The sequence below is a fragment of the Anastrepha obliqua genome, chromosome 5, assembly GCF_027943255.1.
Source record: "Anastrepha obliqua isolate idAnaObli1 chromosome 5, idAnaObli1_1.0, whole genome shotgun sequence".
NCBI lineage: Eukaryota > Metazoa > Arthropoda > Insecta > Diptera > Tephritidae > Anastrepha > Anastrepha obliqua.
The window spans coordinates 14,513,720-14,526,019 of NC_072896.1; the positions used below are offsets into that span (position 1 = coordinate 14,513,720).

General features: G+C 34.1%; 2 protein-coding genes across 3 annotated transcripts; both read left to right on the forward strand.

Annotated features, from left to right (window-relative positions):
* Nucleotides 1–232: 232 nt before the first annotated feature.
* LOC129247466 (uncharacterized) lies at nucleotides 233–4,461 on the forward strand. The gene is made up of 3 exons (XM_054886599.1): nucleotides 233–621; nucleotides 1,157–1,675; nucleotides 4,436–4,461. Exons 1-3 carry the CDS (start codon nucleotides 390–392, stop codon nucleotides 4,459–4,461), a joined length of 777 nt encoding a protein of 258 aa, XP_054742574.1. The 5' UTR covers nucleotides 233–389.
* Nucleotides 4,462–8,650: 4,189 nt separating this feature from the next.
* Nucleotides 8,651–11,728, forward strand: LOC129248145 (cAMP-dependent protein kinase catalytic subunit). 2 transcript variants are annotated; one of them, XM_054887591.1, is made up of 4 exons: nucleotides 8,651–9,113; nucleotides 9,223–9,553; nucleotides 9,630–9,710; nucleotides 9,795–11,728. In XM_054887591.1, the coding sequence occupies exons 1-4, from the start codon at nucleotides 8,809–8,811 to the stop codon at nucleotides 10,500–10,502; spliced, it is 1,425 nt and encodes a 474-aa protein (XP_054743566.1). In that variant the 5' UTR covers nucleotides 8,651–8,808; the 3' UTR covers nucleotides 10,503–11,728. The 2 variants fall into 2 exon arrangements, with proteins under 2 accessions (XP_054743566.1, XP_054743565.1); XM_054887590.1 differs by having other exon boundaries at nucleotides 9,630–11,728.
* The last annotated feature ends 572 nt before the right edge of the window (nucleotides 11,729–12,300 follow it).

The following is a 12,300-nucleotide window of genomic DNA, read 5'->3' on the forward strand; positions in this document are numbered from 1 at the left end:
TTCATTTGATATGTCCATATGATTTGTATGCATGTTTACAGATTTGTTCTTTTTGGTTTTTTTATGAAAATTGCGCGTAATTGTATGTATGATTGTTTATATACATATATTAGCAAAGGACATATGTATATTAGCTTTACATATATGAAAATTGCGCCAAATATTGGAAAAAATGTATGATTGCATTAGATTTGATTTTGATTGGATAAATGTATATATGTACATATATGAAAACTGCGCCAAATATTGGAAAGCTCTTGTGATTGCTTGTAACCAATTGAACTTTGGTTTGAATTTTAATTCGAAAAGAAAGTCAATTGGAAGTGCACGTGCGCGGTGAAGCAAACATTTTTAAATTGTTAATAAGTAAGAATAATAATAAGAAAAATATGCCTAAAGCTTCGAAATGTCGCGTTCGCGAGTGTTGTAGTGAACAAAATGTTCGATCGTTTGCATTTCCCAAAAATCGGGAATTATTAAAATTGTGGAAGGAAAATTTGAGGATCTCACCCTCAATGCAAATGCCAATGCACAATTCATTTGTATGCATTAAGCATTTTGAGGAGGATGCCGTGGGACCAAAATATCTCAAGAATGGAGCGGTTCCAACTTTAAACTTGGGTAAGTAAATTAATTTATTATTATGTCTCCATATATGTATGTACAGTGAAGAAAAAATAAACGGAGTTACCGTCAATATTATTATATCTTATAAATCTGTGAATATTTTTTTAAATATTAGTGTCTCAGTTTCTTTTTGGTTCACTGTACATACATAAACTGATAATCGTATGCTTGGATGTCGTTTTCGATACTTCGTGCCTTTTGAATAGCTTAATATACACATCCATGCATGCATGCAAGAAATAGAAAGCAGAGAAGGGATTTATTTATTTAGAATGCGCACTTTCTCATTATTTTATTTGCATATTTATAAAAAACTTTTGAATTTAAAAGATCGGGTTTAGGATAATGCCGTATGGGCAATTTTAGACCAAGTATAATGATTTATTTAATGAAACTTGGTTGAGATGTTAGATGAAAACTATAAATCCCCGGAGGGTGCGGGTTCTAGTTTTATATACATATGTATATGATTATACTGAATATACCTCAATTTAAATTTTGTAAAAATTAAAATAAAAATTTTAATTAGGCTATGATGATGTTCCACCGAACAAGTGGACCGAAAAAAAGAAAAAAAGGAGCTGCTGTATCGAGAGCTGCGTGCCTAAGGATAAAGTTATACTTTTTGCGTTTCCTAGGGACGAAGAGACACGTAAGAATTGGGCCTTGGCTTGCAACGTGCAAGTGTCAAGCACTGACAGGGTTTTTATTTGCCAACGCCATTTTGAACCCACATTGGTTACAAAATACCATCTCTTGAAAGGGGCTTTTCCTTGCTTCAATTTAGAGCCAGTAAATAGAAGTCGCTCGCCTAGTGCTGGCTCTGATTGGGTTTGCCCGCCCGTCACTGCAACTTATAGTAAGGTAGTTAAGCAAGTAGAAGAAGATTTAACTCTGGAAGAGTTTGAGAAATATTCGATATTAGAGGAAAACAGGCAGGCTAGTTATAGTAATCAGATCTGCGTGGACTTAGAAACCACAACCACTCGCGAACGGTTTGCTCAGTCTGCTCGCTATTATCAGAGCAACTCGGTCAAATTAAATAAACGTATTGAGGAGCTTGAAAAAGAAAATAATGACCTAAAAAATAAATATTCTGAGTTGTTGAAACGTGCAATAATTGCGGAAGAAAGTTGTAGCAGCGATGCTTTAACTTTTGCAAAAATGATCGTCAGTACCAAAAAAGGTTGGTATAATGAGGACGAAAAGGCATTGGCACAAAATTTGAACTATATATCCACTAAAGCATATTCTTTTATGCGTGACGATCTAGGTTTTTGTTTACTACACAAATCATCTCTTTTGCGTTGGCGCCCCATCAGGTATGTTGTTCCAGGTTTCGATGCCAATGTCGTTAACAATTTAAGCAAAATTGCTAGCAAAATGTCCGGCACAGAACGCATATGCATTTTATTATTTGATGAAATTAGCATCAAGCCGGATCTTACTTATAATAAAAGTAGGGATATAATTGATGGGTTTGTGGACCATGGGGAAGGCCAACGTCAAAGCAGAATAGGGAACAGATGTTGTTTTTTTATGGTTAAAGGGTTGTGCTCTAAGTGGAAGTATGTATTTTCCTACTATATTTTCAAAAATGCGAAATGGCTTTTACGGCAAGAAAATACCCAAGTCAGGTGTCAGAAGCGCAACGATAAACTAAAAAAGTTGTCGTACGTTGTAGGTCAGGGTCCAACAAGGTGAGTTGCGCAGGTCCTTAGGGTAAGTAAAACCAGCGTTTATTTATTGTTTATTCTTATATGTATTCATTTATATTTATTTTTCCTATTTTCCAGATTTTTTTATTTTTCAGGGTTTTCTCCATCTTTCAGATTTTTCTCTATCTTTCAGGTTTTCCTTTTATCTTTTTTTTCAGGTAGCACCTGAGCCTAGATTTTTAAACCACTACAATTTTCACTTAATCACGATGGATTGAGAGTAGTGTTTTAAAAATCAGGTAAATCGCAATGACTTAATCGATGTCAATATCGAAGTCGTGTGAGAAATTGTTATAGTATGAGAACAATTTCGTAATTCGTGCTTTCACAATTTTATATATTTTTTTTTCATTTCAGGAAATGTAAATACCTATTATTTATAGTATTGTAATATACATATATACATATACATATAAGAGTACTTAAATTACTTGTGAATAAAAATAAAAAATTCAAATTAAAAAAACTAGTATTTCATTTTCTTAAGGATAATAATATTTATTTGGTAAGAAGAACTTAAATGAACATATACCAATAATTTAATTCGACAGGATTTCCTTACAAAATCAATATATTCGTTCAGCTAAATCAAATGAATATCTGCATATGAAAAATCGTTCATATGGACGTGCAAAAACAAACACGCATATACATAAATACATGCCTACAAACTTCCATAGACATACATACATATGAGGCTGCGAGCACTTGCGACAGAAATCAAGAAATCCAGCGCGCATTCATAGGCGCAGCGCACATTCATTGGCACAGCATTGTACATATACACATATGTATTTACATACATATATTGATGCATACATATGTACGGAGCCGCGGCAACTCGACTTGACAAAAATTCAAGATTTACCAAATATTGGCAAATAATTCAACGCGAAATATTCCAATATTGACTATTTTCGAATGGTCGCGAAAATTGGCATATGGGCGGCTCGTTTTATGAATGAAAGTACTTTACTCGTAGAAATATGAGCTCGAACTTATCAATGAATTTGTTTTTGTTGTGCTTTTTAATATTTGAAACTGTTCAGCGCCGTCGCGGGTAACAAATCATGGCCGCAGCAGCTACGAATAGGAATGCATTTTGTTCTTGTAGTCGCTAGGCTTAGAATTTTAGTTTTGGAAGGATACACATGTAGAGGCATAAAGTAAGTATGTGCGGTTATATTATATGTATATACGAATATTCATTGTTTTGCTTAGAATAGAAACATTTACGTACATACATAGGTACATGGTCCCAACATATATATTCATATATGCATATATACATTAGGGGTGGGATTATTTTCGAATAATATTCGAATAAACATTATTCGAATAAAACGAATAATACTATTCGTTTCAAATAATTCGAATAGTTCATTATTCGAATACCTTACTATTCGAATACCTCACTATTCGAATAGTTTACTATTCGAATACCTCACTATTCGAATACCTTACTATTCGAATACCTTACTATTCGAATACCTCACTATTCGAATACCTCACTATTCGAATACTTTACTATTCGAATACCTCACTATTCGAATACTTTACTATTCGAATACCTCACTACTCGAATACCTTACTATTCGAATACCTCACTATATATTCATTTATATCAGGGAGAAAATGCTTTTAAAAATATAAAAATTACATTGGCCCTTCTCATGGTGCTAATCAGTTTTTCTCGAATTTTGAACATTGTGATTTTTTGATTTGACCGCTTCATGTTTCAATTAGCTAATATGATAATATTTCTTTGGTATTGTTCTTGATAAAACATCGACAGGTATACATACTTATATGTATGTGCATAACTAAATGTGCATAAAAACATCAGAGCGTTTCTAAAAAAATATTTGGTTTTCCCTCGTAACAATTCTTGTGTTTAGACGCCTTAATATTAATATTAGGGTGGCCCGCACCGCACTTTTCAATTTCCCATATAAATTCTATGGAGAAATATGATTTCACATTTTCTATGTCCGCATCGGTTTTAACATTGTCGGTAACGGATCGAAATAATGGTTTTCTCTCAAACGATAAATATGGAGCCTTAAAATCTTCTTTTGCTTAATCTACAGATTTAGAAGTTATTCAAGGCCAATAATAGGATAGAATTATATATGTACTTATTTATGTACACATGCAGATTGCTTTGAAATTGGATTGATGCGCAAATGCATGTGTGTATGTATCTATATTATGTATGTATGTAATTTCAAAAAATTACGCAATAGAAGAAATTAAATAAAAATATCACTTACTTTTTGTTGCTAATGTGTGTACAACAGATACATGACAACAACAACAGATACATACATGACATATGTATGTATATGTACATGTACCTACCCTGCTGAGTGGTCAATAGTAGGTAGATATTTCTTTGTATATTTAGTTATAAGACACTATTTGTGATAAATAATTATCATAGTAAATGGTTTTTGAAGTATTTATGTACGTATGCTTTTGCTAACGCTCTTCCTTTTAAAGTAAACAATTTTTTTTAATTCGATAATAAAATATATATTTTTTATTTCTCTTAAAAAGAAGTCTGAAATAGATTACGTATTTCAGTGTCACATGCAGTTTATTGCCTGAAATGTCCATATACATACATACATATATAATTCTCATCGCCAGTTACCTAAGCGTATGCATGGTCGTAGGACTGTCTGCACTCGTTTATCGGGCTTAGGTCAGTCAGTAGCAGGTAGAGTATATGGGTATATGTATGTATGTGCATATAATAGTACTGCGAAAAGCAAAACACCTAAAAGAAAATAATTTCATGCCTCAAGCAAGAGTAGTCCGCTAATCTAAGTAAATATTTACCAAAATATGAAACAAAAACAAAGCGCCGACACAATAAAAAGTAGGTAGTATTTTCATTTAACACGTTCCCTGTACGCTTAGCCACATATGGTTCAGTAAACGTGCGCCTGATAAGCACTGATACGTTCCTGAGCCATATGTGTGTCAGCATAGAAAAAGTTCCCTGAACCACATGTGTTTCATGAACATGCAGAAGCAAAAATGGACCATATGTGTTTCAGGTAGAAATACCCTGCATCCGTTTTTTTTGTTTAGTTATTATTATTACTAAAGCTATCCTATGACTACAAAAAAACAAATTTTTCAAAAAACCCTGTTGGACTTGACGGTCAATTTTGCATTTTTGTATTGGGACAGGGAACGTGTTAATATAAGCCTTTGCGTGGTTTTTGAATTTGCATACATAGGTACATGCACTTGTACAGAAACCGATTAGTAGTCCGCTTATCTAAGTAAATATTTACCAAAAATATTCGAATAGTGAAGTATTCAAATAGTAAGGTATTCGAATAGTGAGGTATTCGAATAGTAAGGTATTCGAATAGTGAGGTATTCGAATAGTAAGGTATTCGAATAGTAAGGTATTCGAATAGTGAGGTATTCGAATAATGAACTATTCGAATAGCATTATTCGAATAAACGAATAAAAAATTCGAATAAATATTATTCGAATTACGAATACCTCTCGAATAAAAGATTTTATTATTCGAATAATTTTTATTCGAATAGTCCCACCCCTAATATACATACATATGTTTATGTACGCGAATACCGTTTAGATGAGTTTTTTTTGCATATGTTAGGAATATGTTTGCATACGTTTGTCTATTTGCTTTTGAATTTTTTATATGGAGATACATATGAGCTGTGTTTTGAGGCAGGTCAAGATTTTTTTCTGCCCACATGAATATGGATGGTAGATGTTATATCTATTTAGTATATGAATATATGTACATACATATGGATATAAAAATTTAAAAAGGACACATATTGTTGAATAATAACCGTTGATGCAAATGAATGGTTTACAAAACCATTTTTTTATGTGAATATTTTGAAATTATTTTGATAATGCACTTAATATCAATACAATTTAGTTAATTAGATACTTAAAATTTCACATTCATGCATGCATATACTTAGAACTAATTTATTCATCTCACAACAAATAATCCATTTGCGCATGCAAAATGCCTACGGGAAATAAGCATGAAAAAGAAATGTGATTTTTGCATTCATACATACATATGTATATTAGAAATATGTTTGCATACGTTTGTCTATTTGCTTTGAATTCTTTATATGCAGATGTGTATGAGAGGTGTATGAGCTGGGTTTTGAGGCAAGTCATGTTTTTATCTGCCCACATGAATATGGATGGTAGATGTTATATTAATTCAACACTTTGCTGAATAATAAACCTTGATGTAAATGAATGGTTTACAAAGTTATTTTTTGTGTTATGATATTTGAATAATTTTGATAATAGACCTAAATTCAATACAATTTAGTCCATTAGATACTTAAAATTTCATATTCATGCATGCATATACTTAGAATTATTATTATTATTATTTATTAGAGAAACATGAAATATAACACTAACTGATAGAGCACTCTAGCTACTTAGGCCTACGGTGCTATTGCGTTACTTAGAATTAATTTATTCATCTCACAAGAAATAATCCATTTGCGCATGCAAAATGCCGACGGCAAATAAGCATGAAAGAAAAATGTACAAGTCTGCTGTTATTTTCTTTTCTCTAACATCAAATCATGGCATTTTACATTTCAATGTAAACGCTATATATATTTCTGTTGACTACGCTCCGCTATGTTAACTCTCTACTGTTAATTTCCTACCCTCGTTTTGATGTGTTTTGACATTTAACCTGTCCATTCGTTCCTGCGCCTTCTCTATGAATTTACGTTCTCTGCTATCGTCAGTAAACCGACTTTACAGACAACCTCTTTTTTTATGTGAATAATTTGAAATTATTTTGATAATACACTTAATATCAATACAATTTAGTTAATTAGATACTTAAAATTTCATATTCATGCATGCATATACTTAGAATTATTATTATTATTATTTAATAGAGAAACATGAAATATAACACTAACTGATAGAGCACTCTAGCTACTTAGGCCTACGGTGCTATTGCGTTACTTAGAATTAATTTATTCATCTCACAAGAAATAGTCCATTTGCGCATGCAAAATGCCCACGGCAAATAAGCATGAAAGAAAAATGTTCAAGTCTTCTGTTATTTTCTTTTCCCTAACACCAAATCATGGCATTTTACATTTCAATGCAAACGCTATATTTATTTCTGTTGACTACGCTCCGCTATGTTAACTCTCTTCTGTTAACTTCCTACCCTTGTTTTGATGTGTTTTGACATTTAACCTGCCCATTCGTTCCTGCGCCTTCTCTATGAATTTACGTTCTCTGCTATGGATAAGCAAGTTAGTAGTGAACGAATTTGAATGAATTCTACAATAAACAGAAAACTTATTTTAATATCATTTACCAATGACAATGACCTTTGAGCTGCATTTTTTTTATGCTGCGAAGAACAATAGCTGTTGCCACATTGAAATTCCAAGAATTACAAGCTATTCTAATGCTTTCAAAATCGAGACTCGATTGTAGGTAGGTAGGTGAATTGATTGAATAACCGCTCCGGCACGCGCCAAGTAGCACTAAAGCGCAGTTTTGATACCATTATCAGACCAGTCAAAGGCAGACATCTACAGCCAGCCAGAGCTGTTGATATAATGGCGCTGTTCGGCACCAATATAAACTTCTTTCTAAGCTAAGTTTTTCTTCATTTTTTCACATCAAATTCGAAAGAAATGTGTGTGAACTCCAAACTTAACGAAGTTACCGCAACGACTCGGATTTATATCAGGCCAAACACTGTCACTGTAGGAGCCTTCTCCAAATATGTATGGATATGCATGTTGCTAAAGCAATAACAACGTATTTTAAAGCGTAATTAATCTAATTGGTCTGTTTGAACATAGTATAAACTTACTAAGAATTATGTAGATTCTTATATGAAATACCAACTCCCTGCACTCAGTTTACGCTGATTCAATAAAGAAATACGGCTTGGTGTTTGATTTGAGTACGTGACCAAACTACAAGTGCTGCCAATAGTTTAAAAATTTGGGGCAAAAATTAAAGAATTCAGTTAAGTAGAATAGTCCGTTTGCTTAGAGGATCTAAAATATTTTATTTAGTTTTTTTGCTCAAAAAAAATGCCTAATTATGTGACAACATTACTAAAATATTGCCGTACAGTATTATTCAGAATATTGCAATTTCCTGTTAAATTTCTACCAAAAAGTACCTTTTCTTGTAGAGACTTCTTTTGTGCTTAATAAACAAAGCTAAAATGCAATTACGTGCAATCCCCTCTTTTGACATTTTCTCAGCGAATCATAAATGTCAGTTTTGCGTTCGCTTCTCCCGCTGCGTCTATCTTGCCGACAGTTCAGTTGTGCAAAAACTAAAAAATTTTATACAGAAAATTTAGCACAAATTGCAATTAGGCAAGAAAGTGAATTTGACCATTGAAAATTGTGAGTTGTACACCAGCCGGGTCCCATGTTGTCCGAGGAAGAGGCGGCGATGGACTACGATGAGTTGACGTTGAATCCACTGCTGGCAGAAATTGAGGCTGAGTCTAGTGAGTTGGACCCGAAAAAGGAGAAACAACGCCGCTACTGGACGGCAAAAGAAGAAACCCGCTTCTTCGAAATTTGGGGTCGCGACAATTGGCGTTTGACGCGCCATGGGAAAAATACGATTTTTTTTGCACAGTGGGCCGTCGAATTGAAGGAGCGTTTTGACATTGAGGTGAAACCGGAGGAGATACAAGCGAAGGTTAATCAGACGCGCGCAAAGTTTAGGTAAATGTTTGCTTGCATGAAATTTTAGTTTTACACGTAATGAGGAGCACATTCATTGTTATAGTATTACACATTTATGTAAAAAATTTACTCCGCCACTTTTTTGCAGGCAAGTGAAAAAACAGATATCGTCTGACAAGAACGCTGTGCGTTGGAAAAAGTTTGCCATTATCGATAAAATTCTCAAGAATCAATATCGCCCAAAAGATGCCGACCCGGTGCCGAAGGAGGCATTGGAAAATAACCGTGATATTGATTTGAGTGAAGTGGCTTCGCCACCATCACCTCATCGCTCGGCACGACAGTTTTCGCCCACAAGTATTACATCGAGTTCCAATACGCAAGAAGCGTCAACCAATGCATCGGCGACGGAGAATAATAATAGTGCCGTTACATTAGATGTGACGGCAAACACTGAAGATATTGACATAAAAGTTGAGGTAAATTCAAATTCAAGTGAATTAATTTATACCGAATTCAATTGCTAACTTATACATATTTACATTTTGCAAAAAGAGCGAATTTCTCGTTGACCCCAGCATCACTACTAACTTATTCAATACGACCAGTGAGCTTTTCAGTGATCCAATTGATGAGGTAAAATCTGAGTTTCCCAATGAATATCACAATTTTGGCAATTATCCACAGCCAAATCATTTCGATACGCAACCACCAACACAGGACGATGACGATGAGGAGCCACAATTGCATACACTACAAACACCACAACAACTATTAGAGGAGCAACTTCAGCAGCAGCAACAACAACAACAATACCAGCAGTATCGTACTCCGACATCGTCGTCGGCGCCACCGCCTGATACAACTACAACAACCAACTCACAACAACATCCCGAACAAATAATGCAACAAAATGTACAACCAACTGGGTATGATCATAGCGGCAATACATACGCACCGAATCCAGGTGCTACCAATCAAAATCATTTTGCGGCAACGTCTACGCCAACGTCAACGCGAGTTGATGGTGCTGCCTCATCATCATCATCATCCACAATGCAGCATAATAGTCAATATGCTGCCAATAATAATCATAACAACGTTGGCAATGACAACACTGGCAGTAGCGGCGCACCAATGCAGCCACCGACAACGGGTCTCGGACGCGGTGCACCCGGTCAACCGCGGCGACGGCGCACATCTCACGCCAATAACATGGTAGTAGCATCGCAAAGCGGCGCCGAATCTTTAGAAACAATGTACCTTAATGAGGTGCGTAAAAAGAACATTTTACTTGCCGAACAACTGGAAATCGCACGCAAACGTATGCAATTGGAGGAGCGCAAGCTCAATCTATTGGATCGTTTCTTCCCGAAATGCTTGGAAATGCAAGAGAAAATACTCGGGAAGCTCAATGGCAAACCTTAAGCGTGCAAAAAATGTTTGTAAAATGTATTGCTAGGGTAGTAGGCATTGCAGCGAGCAAAAACAACAAGCAAGTGGAGCATATTAAAATATTCAAAATTTTCAAATAGGCTAAGAAATAAGTTGAAATTGCAGCAAATAATAGAGACTTATTTAGTCCATTGCGTAGTGATGGCATAAAAATACTAAAGTTTCTCATAATAGGGTCGTATGGAGACGCGAATTGACGTGCGTGAATTGACGTTGGGGCGCAATATAATTGTTTTTTTTTTTTTAATTCAGCCAAAAATTTAGAAAAGACGGCACGAAATCGAAAAACAAGCTTGTTCAGCTGATTTCAATTATCAAGCAAATTTAAACAATTTGTATTATAATAAGATATGTATTAGTGTGTTTAGGTATTGTCTTCTCCCATTTCGTTTAATTACTCAAGTTGAGCAAAAAAAAAAAAAATTTTCCTTTGTCTATACCAGTAAAACTTAGTTTTTCCAAAATATCTTGCATGTAATTAACAAAAGTATTTACCCTAAGCCATGTGTGGGTTAGCTGGTATTTGTAATTGCGCTCTTTGAATTAGCACAACAAACAAGCGTTTGTGCAAGAAAAACGATTTATTTATCACAAAATTTTATGTGCGGACAAGCTCGATTCTGGGAACGTTAAAAAAGTTGGTGCATCAGAAGAACGAAAACTGTTGCAACAGCCAAGGGAGCAGCATTGCAATACAAGCCAACCCTTTATGTCTGTGCGTCGGTTGACAAGGTCATTTAAATTCTATATAAAAAATACTGTGAAAGAGGTTTAAAAAATAAATAAATAAAAAATGAAATGTTCAATACTTCATCAAAGGACCATTAACGCTGCTGCTATGAAGAAGAAAAGAGAACGTAATCAATTACCTATATAATTAATTGTAAAGAAATTCATATTAAAAATTCCTTATGCATCATGTTTAGTAATAATAAAAATTCTATATATCTATATACATACATATACATAAAAAACTAGGAAAGCAAAGTAGCAGCCTGACATGCGAACAAACAAGAGAAAGTGCGTACTAAAATTAAAGCAGCGACCCAATGTCGCCTTATTGGTTACACGAAAGTAGCTTGGAAATTTCAACACTAGGTGTTTCGAATGTGCAGAACAGATAGGCGATAAGGCAAGTTAATAAACATGATTCTTCATTTGTGAAACCACTAAAAAAATAAACAGACGAAACAAATTAAGAGATGAAATAAAGTTAAATGATTTTTAATGGTATAAAGAATTTGAAATTTATTTCATAAAAAATTCAGCTTAGAAATTCAAACCATGTTTTAGAGGGAATAGTAAATATACCGTGGTTGACTGGTACGCGGAACCGACGAGCGTTTTACAACTCTTAATTGACGCTGTCTTATTATCGCAGCCCACATGTTGCCCGGCGAGAAAAAGCAAAGAAAAAGTGAAAGTAATTTAAGGGGTTACATGGGTTTCGTGGGTTCAAAAAATCGATTTTTGTTTTTTGGCTTATTAATTTCTACAAGATCTCAAGAATATTATACTAAATTTTCAAGTCGATCCGAATAATAAATTCGGAGATACAGCTTTTGGAAGGTGTGCGCTCCAAGCCACTTTTATTGTTACTCAAAACTTTAAGGGGTTATATACCTTGTGGTCCGGTGAAATTAGCGAAAGTTGGGTTTTTTTTAAAGATATGTAGCAATAATTTTATTGTATAAAAGTTGTTATTATTGGATATTACAATGTTTAAAGAAAAAAAAGGCTTTGTTTGTGTAAAAATATTTAAAAATGGCGG

Excerpts from the sequence above, each read along its gene's own strand:
- LOC129248145 (XM_054887590.1), top strand. The coding sequence starts at position 8,809 with ATGTTGTCCGAGGAAGAGGCGGCGATGGACTACGATGAGTTGACGTTG. Across the intron at positions 9,114-9,222 it reads CAGACGCGCGCAAAGTTTAG|GCAAGTGAAAAAACAGATAT; the intron begins GTAAATGTTTGC and ends ACTTTTTTGCAG. Across the intron at positions 9,554-9,629 it reads ATATTGACATAAAAGTTGAG|AGCGAATTTCTCGTTGACCC; the intron begins GTAAATTCAAAT and ends TTTTGCAAAAAG.
- LOC129247466 (XM_054886599.1), top strand. The coding sequence starts at position 390 with ATGCCTAAAGCTTCGAAATGTCGCGTTCGCGAGTGTTGTAGTGAACAA. Across the intron at positions 622-1,156 it reads GGTTCCAACTTTAAACTTGG|GCTATGATGATGTTCCACCG; the intron begins GTAAGTAAATTA and ends AATTTTAATTAG. Across the intron at positions 1,676-4,435 it reads CTCGGTCAAATTAAATAAAC|ATTTAGAAGTTATTCAAGGC; the intron begins GTATTGAGGAGC and ends CTTAATCTACAG.